This window comes from Fundulus heteroclitus, chromosome 24, assembly GCF_011125445.2.
Source record: "Fundulus heteroclitus isolate FHET01 chromosome 24, MU-UCD_Fhet_4.1, whole genome shotgun sequence".
NCBI lineage: Eukaryota > Metazoa > Chordata > Actinopteri > Cyprinodontiformes > Fundulidae > Fundulus > Fundulus heteroclitus.
This window is the reverse complement of record NC_046384.1, coordinates 13,999,150-14,024,014: the sequence shown is the minus strand read 5'-3', so window position 1 is coordinate 14,024,014 and position 24,865 is coordinate 13,999,150. Positions and strand designations below refer to the sequence as shown.

At 43.6% G+C, this 24,865-nt stretch overlaps 1 protein-coding gene across 4 annotated transcripts in view; it reads left to right on the top strand.

Annotated features, from left to right (window-relative positions):
- The window catches only part of pard3ba (par-3 family cell polarity regulator beta a), a 178,929-nt gene that overhangs the window by 42,311 nt on the left and 111,753 nt on the right, over positions 1 to 24,865 (top strand). For 3 of the 4 annotated variants that reach the window (XM_021313420.2, XM_036127955.1, XM_012857330.2), the window contains 7 exons: positions 6,845 to 6,954; positions 11,707 to 11,798; positions 15,181 to 15,267; positions 15,362 to 15,487; positions 18,615 to 19,081; positions 21,565 to 21,704; positions 23,312 to 23,440. In XM_021313420.2, coding sequence (XP_021169095.2) covers positions 6,845 to 6,954; positions 11,707 to 11,798; positions 15,181 to 15,267; positions 15,362 to 15,487; positions 18,615 to 19,081; positions 21,565 to 21,704; positions 23,312 to 23,440 — 1,151 coding nt within the window. Of the gene's footprint in view, positions 1 to 6,844; positions 6,955 to 11,387; positions 11,593 to 11,706; positions 11,799 to 15,180; positions 15,268 to 15,361; positions 15,488 to 18,614; positions 19,082 to 21,564; positions 21,705 to 23,311; positions 23,441 to 24,865 lie in introns of those variants that run through there. The other variant, XM_021313423.2, reaches the window with a different exon arrangement.

Genomic DNA, 24,865 nt, shown 5'->3' with positions numbered 1-24,865 from the left:
TGGAACTTGCTCTTTACAGATGCACTCTATCCAGTCTAACCTAATTGAAGCTATTTTGCCAAACAGAATAAGGGAAGACTCAGTCTCTGGATGTGCAAAACCAGCAGAGACAGAATCCAAAGGCGGTTCTACAAATTGTTGACTTTGGAGGGCATAAAAAAAAAGTAATTCAGTTCAAGTACCAAATGCCCATTTTTTCCATGAAAAAAAAAATCATTGTATTTAATGCCAAACTGGTAAATATGGGAAGTGATGGTGTAGAAAATGTTCAGTTGCATTGTGGGTGTTAAAATTAAAGCAATACCAGCCTCCATGTTATAATATTACTTCTACTGTAGGTGGAAACTTTGTTTACTGTAGCAGACATGAATAAACATAACTTGACGGCTCAATGTGCAGGGCTTCTTCCAAATATAATGTGACACTATACATACAAAACATCTTTGATATTAAACCACTTGAATACTTTATAACGCTGTTATTAATTAATATAATATTATACTGTGGCTATAGAGTGCATGTAATGCAGGAGAGTGGTGGACAAGAAGTAATTCTGTGATCAGTCAGGCTTCAAAGTGTTGGTGTGTCGGGTCGGGCGAGCTGTTTGAACAGGGTGATTGGACTTCACACTTGCCCCGGTGGGATGATTAGTCCCGCATTGATCCACTCTGCACCGACGCACACACTGACTTCTAGGAAGTGTGCACTTATCGCATCATCCCACGAGCGGCCTCTGCACTGGGGCTGCTCAATCGATTGCCAGAAAAACGAGACCACCCCAGCCCAAGGCATGAAAACACGCTCGCGTGTAGAAACAAGCAAATCTTTTCCTTTTTTTTTTCAGCACATGTATCCAGAGGTGGGTGGAGTAGCCAAAAATTGTACTCCAGTAAGTTAGAACAGTGCAAAGTACTTTGAAAGACAATAACTACTGTTTACTGTACGTTCATTCAACCTCCAAATGGCCCAATTAGCTCAGCAGATAGAAAATAACATTAAAATAACAAAGCTTGTGTACAAATAAGAAGTCTTCGTTTAACGTAAACTCTAGACTTTTGTCTCTCTGGTGCATTTTTGGTCAAAAAAAAGTATTTTTCCTTATTCATGAAGTTACTCACAGAGGGTAGAGTAGGTAAAAATTTGTCTAGAGTAGCGATACTTGACTAACAAAATGGCTCAGGTAAACGTAAAAAGTACAGTGAAGTAACACTACTGCTAAAAAAAGTTACTTGAGTAAATGTAACTAGTTACTAGCCACCTCTGTATGTGTCAGATGCAAAAGGAAACGCTAAAACATGAGCGCCGGTTAATGTGTGTAAACTCTGACACGTTGAGACATCCTTGTTCTCCTCCTCTGCTGCTCGTGAAGTTACTCCGCATAACTTTCCTACCTCTGAAGAGGAGAGGAAGTCCTTAAAAATAAACTCCTTTTGTCCTCGCAACAAGCCGACACACATCACTCAGAAACTCTGCGTTGCAGAGGGCGAGAGTCAGACGAGGAGGAACACAGACGTGGAAAGGTTTACAAGGTCTCCTCACGTCCCGCTTTTGACGAAGGCCTCGGCGGGGAGATAAAGGCCGACGGCCAGGAGGGCGTGCTTCCGTGGGTTATTGTTTCCTGGCCTTGAAGTGGGCACAGCGATGAGCTTTACAGGGCGGGGTCTGACTGTGGGTTCTCTTATTATAGGTGTAAAGCGAACCTGAAATAACCCCTGGATTTAAATGTCAGGCTTTCACTTACCTGCCTTTCTCTTTATTCAGCCGGCATAACTAAAGATGAGGCTGCCGATGTTGCGTCAGGACTGACTTCTGGACCATGCCTCTCTCAACAACCTGTATATAGTAGAAATGTTCAGCAATTCATTAAATGTAGGATGTTTGGCAGTTTTTTTTTCTTCTTCTGGTCATCCAACTGTACATTTCTACAATGTTTACCCTTCACCCATCTGCTTCTTCACTCATTTTTATTCACCCCCCATAAAACCTAAGCATCGAAGAAGTATCTGCTATAAAAGGCACAGTGCGCATTTATAAATTAAATATTTCAAAATCTCACTCTAAAAAAAAAAAATGCACTGGATCTAGGTTAATGTTGTAATTATAAACCCCACCCACAAACAAAAAGGTTGTAATTGCCAGTCTGCAAAATTTGGGATGTATAAAAAGCAACATGGCAAGAGAACCGTGGCAACTTTTTTGTGTAATATGTTGCTATCGGTGCCAAATTACACAGAAGAGTGAGCTTGAAGAACCAGAACCAAATAAGCAGATGCACTAATAATTTTATAATCCATGAGGATCAAGTTTACCAGCAGAAAGGCGAAAACCCATCTGTCATCATTTCTAATCAACCACTTCTCCTAGAACTGGAGGCTTTTATTTTTAACCGGTTTGTTTAATGAACACATTTTTATTTTAAACTGCCGTTGTATTTAACTTAAAGGAAAAATCTGGCAGAAATTTACTGTAAAAAAAAAAGCAAACTTAAATGATTCTCATTTGTCACCTGGGATGGAAGTAAGATTCCCTGTAAACAATCGGCCCTTTTCTCCGTTCAAACCTAGAGGTACGGTTCAGAGTGTAGCCCGTGTTTACTTCCTGGTTCCTGAGCCAATCATATGAGAGTTCCCAGGGTTCCCAACACAGAGCGTAGCATTTGGTGTTTTATCTTGACAAAAGAGCAGCAGCCTGTTAACATGGAAGCCAGTTGATAGGGTTATAATAAATAACCCCTTAGTATCCTACAAAGAAAACCACACAAACACATGTTTAGGCTGTCCTGCAGGATAGGGCAGAGGAAATCAAACGAAGAAGTTCCCTCCCTGACAGTCTGGGATCATCTGCGCTGAGCCACCTCTTTCTCTCTGCCTTTATTATCAAACTTCAAAGAAGGGACAGGAGGGGTCAGGAGTTTATAACATGGGGGTTTGCACACAAATAGGGGAGCAGGTTTGTTGGGGGTGGTGATCAGTCACCTGCAACACTCAAAGCTGGATAAGGCAAGGTATTCCTTACCTGGGAGAACCATTTGTTCTCACTGTTTGAAGTTAAAAACAGAACACCCCTGAAGGCCAACTCTTAAACAAAGGTGGATTTTGCGTGATATGTTCACTTGAGTAGTAATGCTTACTGAATTATTTGTGGGTTGTTTTAATTTTAGGCTTAGTTACTTAAGATTGATAACAGAAATCAATATATGTTTACCAGTTTCGGTAAACTCATTTACAGACAAAGCTCCTGGTAATTTTTATCCATTTCTATGTCTGAACCCTGTGATTATAAGAGGATGTCGTGTCATTTTACCATTATGAATTGGCAGATCCTTGTTGGTAATGTTGGGTTACTGTAGGACTATAGCATGTACTAAGCAGTAAAACCATTTATTAGGACGCCAGGGATTTTCCTAATTTGTTGTTTCGTTGGTTGCACTCCAAAGCTTTGCCACTAGGTGGCGCTAAAGCCACTACATTAACCTGTTTGCTTAGTGGACTCACTGACGCGACACGTTTAACACGATTGACACCATTGCTGAGGTATTTACTGCTTTGACCAGTAATATTTTACAATTAATTTGGTATTAAATAGGATTAAAGTGTGGTGTTAAGGTATTCCATATGATCAGGATGTTGTGGAGCCAAGTCATGTCCAGAAATGATTTATCCATTTTTCCTACTTTGACCGACGCAGGTGTTACAGTTTATTCTGGTTTAAGTAAAAGCTCTTTTTTTTGGCTTTTCTTCACTCTCGTTTGATCAAGAATTCCTCCAGGATAATCTCATTTATGGTCTCCTAAACAGTGGCTGCTCTGAAAGAGTCACATGTCGCTCTCATCAATATCCCCGGCCCTTAATGGCACCGCTTGACCCGTCTGAGGCCAGCACAGGTCAGAGGCCAACGCTGGTGACCCTCGGGTTCCTTCACATGGCCGGACCGGTGCTCCGGGACTCTTTAAGTGGTGGGAGGATTAATGGGCCCGATTTGACTTTGTGGATAAACGAGGGAGGATTTATGGGGCTGACGGCTGGGTAATGGACCCTGACTGTGACCATGGAGCGGCCTCGGCCACTTCACAAAGTCGTATCGTTGACATTGTGTTGAAGAACAGCAGCGTGTGTGTGTGTGTGTGTGTGTGTGGGTGGGGGGGGGGGGGGTCATGGATGCGGTTCGCATTGAGGCAGTCTATGTGGAGCTCATTTAGAAAATCCATATTGGCCACTTCGGATAAACGTTCCTCATTCAGTACGTGGATGATCTCCTGGATCCAGTGAGTTAAGTTGCAGTAGAGTTTTTGGCACCTCATCAACTTTAGTTTGAAGTCTTTAAAGCTTATTGTTTAAAAAAGCATAGTTGTTAACATCTTGGCATTTTCGTCATCTCTCTAGTGTATCTGGGACAAAATAAATGAGATTCCACAGGCTGGTTCCCGACATGACTGTCAGTTGTCTGTGAATTGATTGCATGCCTTTTCATCCGTACACACATTCTGTTTGATAAAACGAGATGCGTAGAGTAGGAAGAGCAAAGCAATTTAATTACGTTTCTCAGCGTTCGATAACCTATCTAATTTAGCTTTATTCGTAAAGCCCTTTTAAACCAACCGGTACAGGACCAAAGCGCTTTACGGTTAAAATAAGTTAAAGACAAATAAAATGCAACAGCGTTTACTAAAATAACTATAAATGAAAACATCAGGAACACGCATCAACAACTCTGAGACACTGAACTGGACCCATCTAGGTTGAGAAACGTATACAGGGTGGCACGTTTTAAAGGTCAAATTCTGGTGTGAAATGCAAAATAAGTTAAGACTGGCCTTAGATGTATAACTTGGGTTGGTCTGAGTAGATGTTTAGCTCTCACAGCTTGGAGGATTTATTTACTTCTACTACAGGTTGTTATACTTGCAACAACTTATTTTAAAATACAAACTAAAACACCCTATAGTCCTCCAATTATTGCAGATTATGCACAATTGAATCTGGTTTCAGGCAGTTTAGGTTGTAACAAACATCTTAATGTCCCAGTTCCATCACGCAACAAGCCTCTGCATTATTTAATCTCTTATCGCTTAAATAAATACAAATAAAAAGGTGGTTTAGATTATGTTTCTGTTTTTAACTTTTCAAAATCACTATAGCTAAGCTTACCAGATCAGGTTTGTTGGGTTTTAGGATGATTTGTGATTTAGAAGCTGGAAGAGCTGCAGAATTCCCAGACTTGGAAGATGTTCATAAAACCAGAGCAACAATTATTCATGGTAATCTGATTATGTAGCTGCTAAACGACACTTTTTTTTGACTAAAACACTTTAAATATGTCTGCATAAAACAAACCAAGCTTCAATGCACCTTCGATTAACAGGTCCTATGAGAAGACGTTGAGTTTCAGGCTTTTTCTCTGAAACAAATGCTTAAAAAAAAAACACTTTCCTTTTTGGATTTCCTCGTTTTAAATCTAACCACTTCATTATTAAATATGATAAATTCTTTGCAGCATTTCTGCATATATTCAGCTTTCCTAAATCGAATCAGGCCGCAGATATTCCCTGTAAAACACGAAGCGCGGTCCTTCCAGAAGACGGCGAAAGAAGACCCCTCACATCCTCGGGCAAACGGCAGACGTGCTCTAATTGAAAGAAACAAAGATTTTTGAGTTATCTGGTGCGACGTCTGTCTGTGGCAGTGAGTCAGCCTAAAGTTGGTGAGGAACTGACAGAAGATGAGACCGACTGTGGCGACTAATCCGGCAGAAAACCAATGATGGTCTGTAGTAATTAGCAAAAACGATCAAACGGTAACCCAACATGGGAATCGGCCGAACATGTGGTTTAGTTTGTTCGCAGCTGAAAGGATATTTGTGTTTGTGTCAGATCGGGGTGGAATGATCATTTTTCATCACTAACCACAAACAGACACACACACTGATCCCTGTTAGGTCCTCCTTTCTGACTGTCCCCCCCCCCCGCTCTCCTTTTCTGACCACATTAGACCAGGACCCTGTCGCTGACCCTCCAAAGAGAGATTGATTACAGGAAAAGAGGAGAATTCTGTTGGCTTTCCCTTTCGGTGCCTCGGTTCTCCGGGCTCTGCTCACCTCCTGCTCTGCTGTCTCTCTGCTCTTGTTCTCGGCTTTTTGTTTATCCAACGCTGCGTTTTCTCTCCCCTGTCTCTGCCCGTCTTTATTTTCCTCCTTCTGTCAAGTAAAATTTGAAACACCTCGCTATGGATTTTTTTCCCCCTTCAAATAGTAGCCTGCTCCCTCTGGGGTGGGTAATGAAAGCAAGACACCGCACACGGCTCTAAATTAGATTGCTTTGAGTTGTTTTTTTTACTGCGGATTCGGACCTGCCCATGTTCGCTCGCCTTCAGTCGGTTCCGGTTTGATGTGGGGACGGCTTGTGGGGAGGGTCCACCCAGTCATGTGGGCATCAGAGGGGGGGGACATGATCCAAAATGATAGTACACACTCTGGCAGGGGGTGCTGCTGAAACGACAGGGGAGCTCTGTGGTTGTTTCTAGGGTGGAGAGATCCTGAAATAAACGTGAAAAAGAAACTTTTAACCTCTTTGTTTGATCCTCTGGGCTGTTTTCTTTTAGATTTTTCATTGCTAATAGCTTCTAGCTAAAGAGATACCATTTGTAATCTCAGTTTTTTTTTAAAGCATTGCCTTGCTGCTGCAGATTTCAGATGCTTACTGATTAAAAAAAGGTATTTTTGAGTTTTTAACCGGGCCGTTCGCCAAGCAGGCTTACTCCTCTCTGATAAACCATTGTTGGTATATAATTGTTGCAGCTTGTCCACATGCATGTTCTTTGTGTCCTAACATTCCCGTTCATCCTCACAGACACGCCTCTGCTGGTGAGGAGCAACAGCGACTCTGTTTTGGCGCCTCCTCATGAGTCGACACGTCCGCCTCCACCTGACGAGGAAAGCAACGAGCCTCCTCCTGAGCCAGTGAGTATCTCAGTAGCGTTGTTATGATGGAGGGAAAATATCTGCGTACGTAACAAACTTTTAGGACCAACAATGGGTCCAGGTTTGAAGCACTGAGCTACATAATACACTGGAGTGCTGATTTTGCCGAAAAACTGAAGTCACTGGTCGCCATCTTGCTACTCCCTACTCTCACAGAATCCCATAGGATTTGGTTGAAACAACAAGCAGTTTTCTGGCTGTGTGAAAACGTTTCACAGGTAATTCTACAGTCAGTGGATGTACTAACACTATCAACTACTAGGAAATTAGGTGCTGAAATATTTTACATGTTATTCATATTAAATATATATATATATGTATATATAAGTATATGTATATATGTATATATATGTATACACATATGTAAATATATGTTTTTGTATATTGTTATTTATATATTTATAAATGTTAAACATATATATTTAAATGAATATAATGCAAAATATTTCAGCACATGACTTTCTCAGTACTTGATAGTTTTAGTAAATAACATAAAACTATACGGTATTTGACATTTTAAAAGTCTTAAGCCCCCCCTGAACATGAGAAAATCCTCGTTATTCGATGCTGTAGCGCACATATTCCCTAGTTACTGGGGGGAAATAGGGAGTACCAATATGGCGGCTGGTGGCTTCAAAGCGACTCGTTCAAAAAGACGGTGATTAGCACTCCAGTGTATTATATAGCTCAGTGGTTTGAAGTAATTAGCTTAAAAGTTGCGTTTTGAGCTAATTCCAAAGACGATAAGCTAGCATTCATCTTGTGGTCCAGCTCTGGGCCTCAGGCTGTATTCAGAGAGGGTCACTCTTTACAGGCTGCCATTAAGGAGGCTTTTGTTTGCTGCTTTTTTTTTTTTTTTTCTTTCATCCCATCCGTGCAGAGCTCGGAGCACTATGAAGTCAGGTTAGAGTGCATGTGCGTGAGCTCAGGTCGTTCGCTCCCGCCGCGCTCGGCTCAGCGGTGACTAAGGAGAACGCGGGCATCAGCGGGGCGACGAGTAAACACGACGACACGTTGCAGCTGGACCAGAGCGAGCGCACTCAGCCTGTACACATGTCTTAAAATAACCTGACAACTGTTTACAAAATCCGAATCTCCGCTTGACGTGCGGCTGCAAATTAAGGCCGCTGCAGCCGTACTGAAGCCACGCACTGATGGGTAAGAATTGGTAAGGAATGTTTATAGAGGCCCCAACAAAAGTTGAGCTATTTTGGAGAGCAGTAACTGTTTTAGTAGACTTCATCATAATGACAGATCAGCTCCAAATAAATGTTTTTTATATATATATAGTTCCAATTATAACACTGGATGGTTCTCTGTGTGTTTAAGGAAATGGGCACCATTCTGTTACCAGCTAGTGTATTCGTTTGGAGCAAAATATCCTGATAATTCACTGAATATCAAGCTTTTGTAAATGATAGGTGATCAGATAACTTTAGGTTCCGATTTTGATGATAATAATAATAAAAAAAAAAGGGACAACCAGCCATATTGTCCATCCGCCTATCTTCTCGTCAATCCACCTGAAAGTGCATCCATCTCTCTTTTCCATCTATTTAGCGGTCTTTCCTCACAGCGTCTCGTTTTTTTGCCGGTTCCACTTTTAAAACCTTAAGACTGCAGAACAGTGTCTGCCACAGATTTATGGTGGACCGCTGATTTTCCAGATTCAGAAACTGGTCAAAAAGCGACGGGGAAATTTGGAGATGTGAAGCGTTGGATGTGCTTCCAAAAAAATGCGCCCTCAATGTTTTCTATCGCGTGTTCCACATCTGCAGCTGTCCAAGGCGCCCTGCAATGCTTTTTATACTGTTTAATCTTAAGAAAAAAAAAGAACTCTTCTGATAAAACAGAGCAATCGGCTGACCTCAGCATGATGCGGCACACGTCTCACATGTCAAGTTGGCTTTTCCCCACGTGTTTCTTTTCAGCCTGTGAAAGTATGTATTTCTGAAATAAGCTTGTGGAAGCTCTGAGTCCTGGACCTGGTAATCTTTTAAGACCCATCCATTAGCCCTTTGCTTCCACTCATGCACCGTATTACTCCATACTCTGTGACCAAAACAAAAAAAAAAAAACATAAAAACGACTAGATACATGCACACACCTTTATCCACTCTATCTCGAAGCAGCCATTGAAAGCCGGATTAGGTGTAATTCAGACTGATGAATGCGGTGTGTCCCAGTAATGGATTTGTGTCTCTTCTTCTATGGTAAAGGCCAAGGTCGGCGCGGTTCTCTCAGCACATACATCTCCTAGTCAGCCTTTTCAGAGGCGCTAATGAAACCGGCATAGGGCCGTACGGCTCTTTAATTAAACTCCACTCGCTGCCATGTTCAAACCCAATGAATGAGACCAGCCCACTCCAGAGGGCCGCTTCATGCCTTCCTCCAGCGCCGCTCCCACTTATGCCTCCGATGCGTTTGCTCGTGCCCCCGCAATGATCGAACCCTGTGTGCGACGTAGCAGCTGTAGCTTTCTCGACTGGCCAACATGCTGCTGATGGGAACACACGCCTCATTACTCATCCGTCTGAAACACACAGTCACACACGCGCCTCTCGCATGTCTGCACACCTGCACGCCACTCCAACACGCTGCTGACAACAAACGCGCAGGGGTGACGGTGCGGCACAGACAGCCCGTTTGTCGCGCTTACGTAGCTTTGAAGACGGCTCTCCCCCCAAAACAGGCGAGCGTTCAGGCCCACGCCACGGTTCCTGTCGGGGGTTCGAATCCCTTCGGTGCTCGCCGCAGACGGCGTTAACACTAAAACGTCCGTTTTTATTTCTGCTAATAATGTCTTCGTTTTGTCTGCTTTCTGAAAGCAGTCCCTGCAGGAGTCACGGCTGAAACAAGTAGCAGATATGGAAGTGGGGGAACAGAGAGTTTATTTTTTTAGTACCATTACTGTAGTAGAAGTACTCTAAAACTTTAATTCAGCTCATTTCCTGTTGTAGAAAATTGACATCTCCCACTACTGGGGAGGTTGGTTTTAATAAAATGGATGAAGTGCAATAAAATTATCCAAAACTCAGTGGACGCCAAACAATGTGAGATCCCTTTAAATCAAACATAAGCGTAAAATGTAGATCTAGCATTTACCAAACTCACCCATATCTGCTATACTTGATTTTCCTAAACCCAACCTGCCCTGATCTATGAAAGCGTTTCTCCAGACTCTAATGTTGATGTTTTAAAGCGGCCCAGCCAGAGTCTTGACTTGAACCTCATAGAGAAACTGTGGAGGGACCTCAAGATTATGGTCATGGCAGAGAGGCCATCCAAACTGGAAGACAGATCATCAAAATACCAGCAGAAACATGCAAAAAGAGCATCAGAAGTATGAGAGTCCACTCATTATTGAGAAGGGCAGTTTGCATTCACCCGTTCTCGTTCACGTGACTTAGGCGTGTTGAAGCAGAGACGCAGATGCAGGACTACAAACCTGGAGTCCCATATAACCAGGGAAAAACCTAATTATTTGTGTCCATGCGTTTGCAACCTCCTAGTTTGTTTTTGGGTTTTTTTTGGACCTCAAAGCTAAACTATAAACTCAGGTTAGCGGAGTCGGCCTTCATTAGCTCAAGCAGAGAGATGATTGGCTGTCAGTCAGAGATCACATTCACTGAAAACTGAGGCGATCCCTTCATTTTAGCGCAGCTTTTAGCTTCTGTCTCTACCCACTCACCCTGTATGTTGCGTAACACAGACATTGCACAGTGGCACATATATGCTTTATGGTGCTGTCCATGTGAAACTGCATTGACCAGCGCAGCTGCCGTCTTCCTCTGATCCGAAACGCGCTCTCCAGTCGGAGAAGAAGTCCCGAGCGCTTAATCTACCGTTGATGCGGGAAGATGCGCAGCAACAATAGCGCCTCCAGCTCCTCTTGCTGCCCCCGCATACATGCGCTCCATTGTAGGGTAATCTCACACTGGCCAGATAAGTGGGTCAACATTTGTGCAGGCAGCATATGCCTCTGAATTCATAAATGTGAGATTATGTTCTATTATTGACTGTACATATATATATATATATATATATATATATATATATATATATATATATATATATATATATATATATATATATATATATATATATATATATATATATAAATAAAATATGCGTGGGTCCGACTCATGAAGTGTATTTATTGTGAGCAGCGAGGGTCCACTGGGGAGTTGGGTGTGGTGGGAGTGGGGGGGTTGCTAAGGAGTCGGCTGGTGGGCGGGAGCTTTCTAGTCATTAGAAGTGGTGACACAATGAGAGTGACAGGGCAGAAGAAACTAATTGCACCCCTCTTGTCTTTAGCGATGTGGGACAGCTAACCAGGTCCCGATTTGTGGTTTATGCAACAGTTCGGTGCCGTCTCCATCTCCTTTTCCCCTCTCTTTTCTTTGTACGTTTCTCTCTCTGTCTTCCTTTCAGCCGTTTTGTCCCGGGGGTTGTTGATTTGGCTTAAAAATAGAGCACTGCCTGACACAGGGCAGGGGTGGACGGAGGGGGGGGAGGTGGATAGATGGATATACAGTAAATAGAGTGAAGAAGGGGCAGTGGCACGTCGTCGTAGCTCAGAGTCCTGACGTCGTTCTCTCTCCAGTGTCTGCAAAGGTTGATTGATATGCCGAATTGGATTGCCTTGCTAACTGCTTGTTAGCTCGTTGGGACACGGTTTATGTTTACGTCAAGTTTGATGATCTGTCTTTTTTTCTCTTTGTGTTGCAGGAAGTCAACAATGTACTGAAAGGAGCCCTGGACAGACTGCACATGGAGAGCCCCCCACCCAAGATGAAGAGCCAGGGCCAGGTCAACTTCAGGTAAGCGCTCCTTTCTGGTGGGGACGGTAGATGTGTCCTTCAGGGTCTGGGTGGCTGTGATGGACACGGACTAGGATTAGCATCCCTGTCTTTGTCTGACAGCCCCGACACCCTGACGGGATTAAACCGTCTCACGGATGACAGTGGAGTGTCTGTGGATGTGTCCCATTGTGTTGCTGATGAGGCAGTAGCGTTTGTGTACGCTTAAATAGGAGTCGGATAACTCTTTTACCACGCCGGCTTGAGTTTCACCATATCACGAATATTGCTTTATGTACTACAGGCTGATTTAGTTTTAATGTATTAAGCTTTTCTTAAGATGCAGCCACCATACAGGTTCTTGAAATGCATGAAACTAAACTCTCCAGATCTGGATAAGAGATTGGAAAAGAATTATAATGGATAAAAAGTAAAGAATCCGTCCCGTATCCAATGTTTACAACATCCATCCACGCTCAGATCTTCTCCAAATAGGTTTTAAAGATCAAAACAAATCCCCCTTTTTTCTAAACAAGTACATAGAAGTTGCATTACGTCCTGAGGGTAAAGTGTACGGTGATCCTTTTTAGATGTAAGACCAACATTTTACTCCTACATTCCCTCCTATATGCCTCTGCAGGTTTGAAAAATCAAAAAAAACAACAACAAAAAAAACCATTATTTACAAAAAGTATTGAGTCTACCGTCACGCCTTTTATATTTTTGCTCAGTCATTGGAGCAGAGCTCGTCAGTTCTCATCTTTTTTTGACCATGAGGGCGTTCGAACCCTCCACCCAGAACCCGTCGCGTCCTCCGCGGCCGATCGGCGCGGCCCGCTTCAAGCTAACCGCGGGGAATCACAGGTGCACAGAGGAGGTCTCGGCAGAAGCGACAGATGGCGATTCTTCAGCGTTTTTTACAGTACAGCGGTGTCTTGACAGCCGCCGCCATACAATAGAGGCGCGCCTGTCGGAGGCAGTTTAGCGTGGCAGCAGATGGCCGGAGGCTGAAGAAGAAGAAAGCACAGCGAGCAAACGGGGGGACACTTATTCCAGGGCCGCAGGTTTGTCCGCATGCTCGGCCTCCACAGACACAGAGGAAGCGGACCAAAAGTGGGAGCTCCATCTGTTTTGATGCTCCTCTCACCCCCCCGCCCCGCTGTGGAATGCCTGTTTGTTTGTGTTCGTGTCGGCGGGATGCTGAAACGGGTGAGCGGAGCTGCTCTGCATATTAGAGTGCAGCGCTAACAAGCGACGGCTGCCTCTGATGAGCGTGTTTGTGTTTCAGCTTGCTTTTTTTTTTTTTTTTTTAACTCCAGTGAAATGCATTTATGGGATTCAGGAATGGTTGGCTGTTGTGTTAGCCCCATCGCCGGGCCTGATTGTTTACCAGCGCTAAATAAAGTTAACTCAGACCGTTCCCCGTGACGTGCGGGTTTTTTAACGCAGACGCGTTCGCTAATGGACGGAGATGCGACGCGTGTGACTTTTCAATTCAGAGGGACGTGACTGATGGCGTTTGTAAGCATGCAGCAGACGCAGTAATAAGAATGCAGATGAGATTTGTGCGTGTGCAGATGTGCGAGTACAGTATGCGTGTGACCCCGGCCGGGGTTAACGACAGCTGGGTGTCAGTGACGGAGGAGCGGCGCATAATGATCCCAGCTTAGACCTTGGGTCTGTGTACCAAACACGTAAACCTTGAACTTCAGTGTTTTTTTTTTTTCTTCTTCTCTGTTTTTTAACCCAAACAGACAGCTTCTTTTTGTTTGCATAGCAGCTTTTGAGAAAAGTCTGTGGGAAATCTCCACGGGGAGAACACACGCCTCCGTCTCCAACCGCTCGCTTTGAACTATTTTTATATCTCTCTTCAGGTTTAAGGAGAAGGAAAACGCTCGTCTTCATCAAACATGTTTGCCTTCTGCAGGACAGCTCGATCTGTCCCTCTTTCCAGCATAAATCTGATACTTGAGAGGGTGATTTTTCTTTCTTTGCTCAGTTTTTTGTTTTGCATTCCTCACCCTAGCCCATCGCCAAGGCGTGCAGAGCACTTGCATATGATGGATTGAAATTACGATTTAAATGCTTAACCCAAAGAAGAAATGCGAGTGTGCGAATGACTGACGGTTCCTGCATATCAGGCTTCCCTTAATGCACGGGTTGGCAATCAGTGTGCGCTCCAAACATGTTTTACTCCACACACAAAAAAAGTCGCAAGTTAAGGACTTTGAAATGGGAAATTATCAACATAATGCCCGTTAATTGGATTCTAGCATCCATTAGTCTCATTAACTAAATTATACGCCGTAGTTGAAACAAATTTTGAAGAGATTCAAGCCAGCTTCCGAGATATTTTGTTCTCAACCTGCGATTTAGGGGGTCATAATTAAAAAAGCGGGGGCTTCACTAAAAGTTACTGGTTTGTCTCGCACTTAGGGCTGTCATGCAACCAAATGTACCTCTCATATATATCTCTTTAAGCCTAATATCCTTTTAATTAGGGAATTAGCGTCCACAAGAAGACCGGCGCACCCCCTCAGACTAAATTAATGACATAATAATGGCTTTCATTTATCAAAGCTTAACAAATAAATCTGAAGGACTGGATCTTCTAGACTTTTTTGCAGTATATATCAGCGCCCAGAGGATAAAAGTCTGACACATTTAATAACATTTTATTTCCAAGCTATGTGGATATTGAGTTTGGCGGTAATATTCAGTGGCTAAGATGCAATAGGAACAGTAAATATTGATCTTAAGGTATTAAAATGGAGCTTAATTTCAGCCCGCACATGCCAATCTAATATTGCTTTATTGTTGACAGAAAGGCGCTGTAGACGTCTATTCATAGATCAGACAGAAACGTTCACATACACCCCCCCCCTCCACCCCTCCACATACACCCAATATCAAAAGCCACCATCTTCCTGCTGATCTGTCCCGCTATTGTCCTTGTTTATCTACTTTCTAAAAGCGACAGTTCAGGACTGAGCAGAGATTATTAGAGGAGGATATTCCGTTTCATCTCGATCTGCTTCTCTGTCCGTCTCCTTTTTTTTTCTTTTTTTTTTTTTTTTTCTTTTTTATCTGCCGCTCCTCTCTTTTGTCCAGCAGCTAGATTGGGTAGTGGAGAAGCAGCCAGATAAGAGGTGAAGTAGCCAGCTGAGTCCTAGCCGCGCACACACACACACACACACACACACACACACACACACACACACACACGAACCGCGCACAATAACATTTGGCAGGACTACCTGTAAGCTAATTTGTGTCCATATCTGTGTTGCCTGGAGGAAAATGCAAATGAGTTTTGAAGAGCTTGCAGAGGGCTGTGTTTATTTAGGTTTTGTCTGCACCATATTGTGATTTATCCCCCCCCCCCCTCTTCTTTTCTTGGCAGTCCTCTCACAAAGACAGTGGAGTTCCCAGGTGACCGGGCCCCCCTGGGTATCCACGTGGTCTCCTACTGCTCCTCGCTCAGCGGACGGTAAGCGCACAGAGGCGGCCAGACGGCGACGCTCGCGTTACAAGGTAGCAGAGAATATTTATTTATCGGCGTGTCACCATGTATGTTTTGCTAGACCTCTGGGCCTCCACATCAAAGGCATCGAGGAGAACAGCCGCTCCAGGAGAGACAATCTCTTCAAGGAGGACGAATGCATCGTCCAAATCAACGACACGCCACTGCAGGACAAAACCTTCGCACAGTAAGCAGCAAAGGATGTGGATGGGACTCAGCGGGGGGCGAGGGTGGGGTGGGGTGGGGGGTGTATGTGTTCGAGCATGTCAGGAAACTGTCAGATTGGGGAGTAATTAAAACCGAGCCGAGCGGGCTTAAATCATGAGCATAAACCTTTTTAATTGGTCACGGTGCTTTTGCAAGAATCCGCCCCGACTCGTGGACTCTTTCGTTGCACGGCGTCACGGCCGGGCCTTTGTATGAAAGATGAACCTTTGCTGCACCAAGACAGGAACGTCTTAAACTGCTGCACAAACTCAGATGGGGATATATTGTGCTGCTCTAAAGTCAACACACTGAAGCACATACTTCCAAAAAGGAAGGACGATGGTGCATCATTTTTGAACCTTTTTTTTTTTTTTACATAAAACAAAAACCTGAAAGGTATAAATGGCAGGTGTTCACCCTCCCTTGATCAATGATATATAGGAGCAGGTTTAGCAAGTCTTTTGGGGACTGTCTAACAGCTTTGCAGCTTCTTTTGCGTCCAGAGCCACATTTTTACCCATTCATCCTTCCAAAAATAGCTTAAGCTCTGTTAGTTTGGACGGAGAGTGTCAGCCTGCAGCAGTGTCTTACCAAAGATGTAGGTCTGGACTTTGACTAGGCCATTTAAAGGCATCAATCAGCTTTGATCTAAGCATTGTGTTTTTAGAGCTCTGGCTGTATGTTGAGGTTTATTTGCTGAAAGGTGAAGCTCCTCTCTGGCATAAAGCCCTTTTTTTTAGTCTTTAACAGATGGATCAGTGTTTGTCTCCATATATATTCCATCAACTCGGTAGAAAAACAGTCCCACAGCGCGACGGAGCCACCATGGTGTTTAGCTGTGGGGATATTAGTCTTGCTAAGGTGTAGTTTGAGTTCAATATAGGCCAAAAAAGTCAAATTTTGGCTTCATCTGACCACATCAACTTCTTACACCTGAGCTGTGGAGCTCTGCAGCTCCTCCAGGGATGCCATGGTTCTGATTAAAGCTCTTCCTGCTGTTTTGCAGTGTTTGCATAACTCTTTCCGCGTTTGCATGATAAATTGAGCAGTGCTGTTGGAAAGGATCAAAGCTTGAGACAATTATTATGCCCCACTTTGTGTTGCTCTGTCACAGGAAATCCTAATAAAAGACACAGAGGGATGGAACTGTGATAAAACAAAATGTAAAAGTTCAAGAGACATGAATGGGTTTTTCAAAGCAGTGCAGGTGACATCTGCAGCTATATTTAATTGAATAGAATATTTGTTTGTAAAAGCCCCAAATAAGATATTAATTTAGCGGCCGGTTGTATCTTAGCATGGCTGCGTGCTCGTCTGGGGAGTCAGCTGGCATGATGGAGGCACCACTGCTGCCAGAGTTATTTAGCAAAAGCAGGAGCAAATATGGAGCAAGTTCACTATGAGCAAGATGCTCCCTAAAAATAGATACCGCTCCACCAGATGGGATGAAACTCTTGAGCAAAGAGAGAATAAAGATGTGTAAAACAGGAAAAACAGAGGACTATCTGGAAGTCGGGATGATTAAAAATATATAGCATGTGGCGGAGGCAGATTACCCGCAGTGAGTTCCAATATGTTGATTACTTTATATCTTGTATATAATGAGCAAACAAGAAGTTTGAAGGCAAATAGGAGTTATATAAACCCCGTCGTGCCATCTGGCCAAAGCCTGCTGTGTGCAAGTATGCTCATCTTCCCCGTCTCTCATCTGTTCAATTCTTTAACACAAGACTTTTAATAAAAATCTTGAGTTGCTTATCTGTATTCAACCAGAATCCCTTTGATTTTTTTTTTTTGTCTGATAGTAACACAAACCCAAAGATTCAAGAGAGACCTAAAGGAGTTTTTCAGCTTGGGAAAAAGTGGGAGCAGCACACTTTTTATTACTTGTTTTGAGCATCAACAAGTAAAGTCGACTTCCCTTAATATGTCAAAGTTAGGAACCACAGACTGGGTTTGGATTGGCCAAATCAGGCTAACATTAGTCTGAATCCTAAGCTCCAGTTCTGCTCTCTGTGTCAAGCATGGTGGTGGTAGCATCATGCTAAGGGCTATCGTTAGCATCTGCTCAGAATGAGGCCATTATGTTTGTTTTGGTCAGCCCGCCTCTAACAAAGATGGCTTCCTGTATCAACCTGCCGCAACCACTGAGCTATATAATACACTGGAGTGCTAATCACCGTCTGTTTGAACGAGTCGCTTTGAAGCCACCAGCCGCCATATTGGTACTCCCTATTTCCCCCCAGTAACTAAGGAATATGTGCGCTACAGCATCAAATAACGAGGATTTTCTCATGTTCAGGGGGGGCTTAAGACTTTTAAAATGTCAAATGCCATATAGTTTTATGTTATGTTCTAAAAATATCAAGCACTGAGAAAGTCGTGTGCTGAAATATTTAGCATTTTATTCATTTAAATATATATGTTTAACATTTATAAGTATATAAATAACAATGTACAAAAACATATATTTACGTATGTGTATACATATATAAACATATATACATACTATACTATATATATATATATATATATATATATATATATATATATATATATATATATATATATATATATATATATATATATATATTTAATATGAATAACATGTAAAATATTTCAGCACCTAATTTCCTAGTAGTTGATAGTGTTAGTACATCCACTGACTGTAGAATTACCTGTTAAACGTTTTCACACAGCCAGAAAACTGCTTGTTGTTGCAACCAAATCCTATGGGATTCTGTGAGAGTAGGGAGGAGCAAGATGGCGGCCAGTGACTTCAGTTTTTCAGCAAAATCAGCACTCCAGTGTATTATATAGCTCAGTGGCCGCAACACAGCCTCCTAAAAAAGTTATTTAGTGCTTCAGTTTATCAAAAACATCTTTAAAACATCTGTTTATGTGCTACACAGAGCTGGCGTAGTTCTTTTCAGCTCCATCTAATCCTCAGTGTTTCCTGTTAGTTCAGGTTTATTATTCCCACTCTTTTGTGTTCAGTCTTGGCTTTGATGGGTACTCATGAATCTTATTCAACACTTGCTTTGGCAGATTTCTGTGGCGACGTGCAAACGCTCCTCCTTTCTTAAACAACACCTGACTCTCCACAGGTCTCAGGAGGTTTTCCGTCAAGCCATGTCGTCGCCCACGGTGCGCGTGGAGGTCCTCCCTGTGGGCAGCAAACCGCGCTACGAGAAGAGCCTGATCGGTCAGCTTTTCACCGGCGACGGCAAAGACTCCCCCGTCAAAGTCAGGAGTCCAACAGTGTCCCGCGCGCTGATCAACACTCAACCGGAACCCAAGCCGCACCCGAAAGTTGAGCCGAAGCAGCCGGACGCGCGCACCAAGACTCCCGAGCCCGTTCTGCAGAGCACGCCGCCGCAGCAGCCCAGATCCGGGACGCTGGAGAGAGCTTCACCCACGTCTCCGGCTCGGCCGGCCAACCCCTCGCCCACGCCGAGGACCCGCAGCCAGAGCCCGCTGGCCAACAGGGGTCCTGCTGCGCCCAGCCTCTCTAACCTTTCTAACCTTACAAACAAGAAAGCTGGCAAGAGGATAAAAATCGACCTGAAGAAAGGTAAACCCTCATACCAAACTGCTCTCTTAGGTCACAACCACACGGGACAAATAGGCAGTTCAACACAAATAACTCTCTGCTGCACTAATTTAGACCATTCTAGACATTTTTCTCCATCTTTATTTAAAGAATTTCTATGGTAGACGTCTCCACTGACAGTTTTCTTCAGTATAAGTCCGGTTTAGCTGGTCGGCTCCGGACCAAGATGAGAACAATGTAGTTGCCAAAATGAGGTAGCAGTCTTGGCAAACAATGCAAACTGGTATGTTTGCATTTTTTACACTGCAAAAACGGACCTAAAAAAAAGTAAAATGTGCTTAAAATGTGTGTTTTTGTCCTAGATTTGAGCAGGTAAATAAGATTATCAGCCAATGGAATGAGTATTTTGACCCCTAAAATAAGATAATTAGACATCCTGCACGTGAAGTAAGATGATGAAGATGAATTGTTCCTATTTTAAGTGCAAAAAACTTATTCCATTGGCAGATAATCTTATTTATCCGCTCAAATCAAGGACAGATACACTCATTATAAGAAGATTTTACTTATTTTTAGTTCCGTTTTTGCAGTGTAAATAAACAAGCCAGAGAAAATGGAGGTACACTGCAAAAAGGGAACTAAAATTAGGTAAATTATTCTTGAAATTAGTGCATTTTTTTCTTGATTTGAGCAGGTAAATAAGATTATTTGCCAATGGAATAAGATGTTTGCACTTAAAGTAGGAACAATGCTTCTCCATCATCTTATTTCAAGTGCAGAATATCTAAATATCTTATTTTAGGGGTAGAACTACTAATCCCATTGGCAAATGGTCTTATTTAGCTGCTCAAATCAATGAAAAACACACTAATTTCTAGAAAATGTTACTTACTTTTAGTTCCCTTTTTGCAGCATGAGCGAATGATCTTTCTCCGAGAGACTTGAAAAGCGATATAATAACGTTAAGATGCCGCTTCCTTTAGCTTCCAGTCCTTACCTTCGCCCTGTAGCTGTCAGTCTTTTCTGGTCAACAAACAAAATAAGCGAGCGGTGCTGTAAAAACCCAACGCGGCCTCCCCCAGAACTTTCTCTGCAGTTGTATTAAAGACACTTTAAACCTCAGGAGAGGCGTGAAGGAAAGTTTTGAGAGTTTTAAAAGAAGAGCTTTTTAGAACTGTATTATATCTTGAGACCAGTAACACGGGTCGAGTCTGCCTTTAAGTGATAAAAACATCCAAATCTAATGCAGCTAATCTGTTCTCTTTCACTTAAATCGGAAATGAGACAAAATTAACGGTATAGACTGAGTCTTTAGAAGCCGCTCATTTTCTCTGGACTCTGATTTCAGACTGGGAAAGCTGCAACACTATCTCTAATCCTTCAGCTCTGGAGTGCTGATGTTTTTGATAGCTGACAAAGAGGCTCTTGCCAACTGTGAATGGAGTCTCTTCTAGCTACAGTCAGTGGTTTGGGCCATTAAAAAGTAAGAACGATGAAAAAGATAATTGGAGGACACGCGCACACATGCTCACTAGAGGTATCCAGGGCAAAGCAGGTAAACGGGTAGAAGAAATTGGGGTCCAGACTCCAAAGCTCTATTCACCGCTTTTTCATTGTTAGCTTCTTCTACTCCAACCCATTTCTTTCCCCCCTTTTTTCCACTCACCTGTCCTTTTGTTTGATTTGTTTTTTTACTCTCTCTCCGTTCCTTTCACCCGATGCAAGATCAGAGCCGGGGATATTATTTGGTTTCTAACACACTCTCCCTCGGCGACGAGCTCTTTCTCCCCGTGATTGGCAGGCGGGGAGGTTTTAGGTGCGCTAATGTAGGGCAGGCAGAGGCTTAGCTCGGAGAGCAGATAACATCGCTCGCCGTCTTTAGTATGCCACGGCGGCTTTGCTTTCCACACACACAGCCTGACACGGAGCGTGCCACATTTCACTCATGGCTTGGGGCTTGTGGGGCCGTGAAGGAGCGAGAGGGTGGAGGTGGAGGCGGATGGTGGTTCACGCTGGTGTGTGTGTGCGTGTGTGGGCGCCGGTCACACAAGGAAGCCGACATAAACTCTCAAAATCTTTGTCCAAATCACATCACATCCCAGCGGATGGAAGTCAGCAAAGGATCCTCTGTCCCTCTCCCTCGCCTTTCCTCCATCTCCTCCCTTTACCTCCCTTCATCAGCCACCGACCGGCCTGCTGACACGTGAAATTAAAGGCAGAGGCTGTCTAATCCAGCTGCGAGCGAAGCCTCCTCCCGGGCGGCTCCACGGCTGAGCCAGCCAACTTAACCCCCCCCTCAGGGAAGCAGACTCTTAAAAATAGCTAATGTGGATGACAATGCTAATATCAAAGGCCGTGTTTAGCAGGGAGGGAAAAATGAAAGGGAAAATTTAATTAAGATGGAATTAAAAAGTCTTTAAATTCATAATTAAGTATCTTATTTTAAGGACATAAATTACCCTGAAGCACACTGTGACTCAGGCCGCTTTGTTTCCCCCCGCCAGGCACTGAGGGTCTGGGCTTCACCGTGGTCACCAGGGACTCCACAGTCCACGGGCCGGGCCCAATTCTGGTCAAGAACATCCTGCAGCGAGGCGCAGCAGTCAAGGACGGCCGCCTGCGGCCTGGAGACCGCATCCTGGAGGTAAAGCACACAGTAGACTTCAGCCTTTTTAATCTAGCAGAGAAGGGAGCCTACCGGAACAGAAGTAGCCAAAATTGCTCCCCTGCTGGCTGAGAAGCGCAACTGCATTTTTCTTCCCCACAAGATTTAGGGCTCGATTAAGTCGTTTTTGTTTCTCTGCTAATGTTTTTATTTTTTGTCCTTGTCATTATGAAGCTTATTCTTTTCCTGAAACAAATGCATCCTAAGCATTGATATTTTTTAAACTAAAAATAATTTAATAACTCAACTACCTTGATTTCTTTGTTCATTTGCTGTACTCATCCACAGAAGGGGAAAGTAAACATCCCTTTTAAAGGGGTTAGATCAACATTTTTACAACTTTTCCTTTTTAAAACCATGTAAGTGCTTGTAACTCATAAGGAAAAATATTTCAGTCTAAAATCAAGAAATGCATTTAAAAAAGATGAGAAAGGGGGGGAAAAAAGCAAGCTTGCGGTGAGAAGGCTGAGAATCTAACTGAAGGTTTCTGAAGAATAAACTCACGTTTGCCTGGCATCATTCAATTCAAGTGAGATTTATTTGAGGTAAAGAGGTTCAAAGTGCTTTACATCGTGAAAACATAAAAGCATCAAACACATGGAACCGGTCACTGGTTGAGAGACCAGTAACAAACACTGCATAGCATAATGTCCCCCAAAGACAAAAGTAGTGGTAGAAGAGTCTGAATGCTTAGATTTACGTTTATAAGGTAGAGATTTATGTGATAATTTCTGAGGTGTGCGGAAATGCTCTTTGAGATCTTGGATATCCAACAAACCGACACCCTACGGAGGGATTTAGAAGTGTTCACTGGTAAGCCCAGTTTGCATTTAATTCACCGTACTGGAGAATGATCGCTTGTGACAAGAACTGTAAAAATGATTGCAATCAAGCAACATTGATGTAGACATTGTAATTTTTGCTCTGGTTCTGATGGGTTTGATGTGATAGTCGCGAGGGCTTTAAATCACATTAAGCTAATACATGTGTTGGACTGAAGGAAAGACACAGTACCCATATACATTCATGCTGCAGTCCAGTGCACTGCTTCATTTTGCTCAGACACAGAGGAAAGAAAGTTGGTTAGATAAAAAACAGAAAGTATTTTCTTACCTCAGAGACTTTATGCTCACAAACGACCTCAGTGGTCTGGCTCTTGACTCTCTACGTTTGTCTTTACCCAGGCATAAACTGTGTGGGCTTTGATTGTTCCTTTCCATCCAAGATTCAACTTGTTACATAATCCTGGGGGTAAAGCTGTTTCAAACAGAGATTGCCATTTCCTCAGTAGATGGTCACCGCAGCAAAAGTGCTCATTTCTTTCTGTTTCTGTGTTGCCAAGTAAGCCGTAGTCATCCGTTTTCCATTCAAACATACCTTTTTATAATACAGAAAACAGCCCGTGTCCTTCGTTCATCAACAATCCACGACACATTGATTCTGTGCTACTCAATTCCTGTCTGGGAGAATCTGCAACGCTTTTTGAAATTTGTTTTAAAAATGATGGAAAGCGCTGTTACGACTTGTTTGTTTCCATACTCCTATCCCTTTTTGTCTCTGACATTTGCTCTCTGATGGACTTACAGGTGAACGGAGTAGACATGACTGGTCGCACCCAGGAGGAACTTGTGGCCATGCTGCGCAGCACCAAGCAGGGGGAGGTGGTGTCCGTGCTGGTGTCCCGGCAGGAGGACATCTTCCTGCCACGAGAGCTGGTAATGGGAGAGCGAAAGCATGCGTATCCTCACTCTGCGGCTTTTACCGATCGTGCTTCCTCTCTCTTTGAGCCTCGTCTTCATCGCCGCCTGTTTTTCAAGCACTTCCGTCACATTGTGTCTTTTTCCTTTATTTACTCCCAAAGGAGCAAACCTCTTTATGGCCTTTTGAACCACACGCGGACTAATGCATTCAAGCCCACATGGGGCACGCTCCGGCCATCCTGTTCCCCCTCTGGTTTGTTGACACAGCGATGGCAAAGGAAATCACGCGCACACACTGAGCCCCACGCGTATGTATGTGCAGGAAACACGGGAGCGTGTCCTCGCTTTTTGGCGTCTTAACTCACAGTTTACCTGTTGGCAGCCGAGGGTGTCCAAGGTCAGCATCAGGGCTGTGAATCTGACATGGCTCGCCCCTGGCGCACAGGGGACCTTCAGTCAATAAACACACTTTTAAACAGATATATACACACAGCCAGTTGGCCCCTTGAAACTCTCCGGCTCGCTATAAATGCTGTTTTCGCTCGCTCTCGGCTGCCTGTCCTCTGTGGTTATCCTGAACACTTCAAAGCACTTGCAGTGGGACTTTGTAGTGGCTGATGCATATTCACACCTAGGCCGACACACACACACAAACTCCCAAGTCCTTGATAAAAACTTGAACACAAGTGCTCCCTCTCGCTGACACACATGCGTGTGCTCGGATGAAAAAACGCCGCGTGTCTTTTAAACAGCTAAGTTACCGCTTCCCAAAATAGTTTGCCCTCATTAATGGCCCGGCAGTCTTGGCATAACAAGTGCACTTTGAAGAGCCTCAATCTAACACTTGCTTGTATTTGCGCATAAGCAGGATTGATTCAGAGAGGCGTGGAGGGAGGTAGAAGAAGAGATGGAGTGGGAGAATAAGAGGCGCTTGCGCCCTGTGAGATAGACCACTCATCTTCGGCACGGCCCTTAGACCGAACGATGTTACAATCCCCCCCAGCACATGCTGAAAAACCTTTTTAATGTCCCTGAAAAGTTAACAGCAGCCAAAAATAATACACGCCTTACTTAAGAAGATAAAAAGGGCAGGTGTTTGACTCTAGTCCACGAAATATGCCATACAAACCATGTCGAAATCTGCTCAATGTTAACGTACCACCCACCTAGAGCTTGGAGATCAATGACTAACACGATGTCCAGCCAAGACAAAAGTAGTGATAGATGCATTCTCTAGCTGGAATTTGAGCTCATAAAGGGAAGATTTGTTTGGTAATTTGTAGTGATGCACCGATACCGATACCAGTATCGGCCGGGGTGCCGATACAGCACTAAAATGGTGGTATCGGTATCGGCGAGTACCAACAAATAAGTCACAGATACCATTTTGATGTTTGTATGTCACTTGAACGCAGCCTTCTCTCTCCCAAAACTCACTAG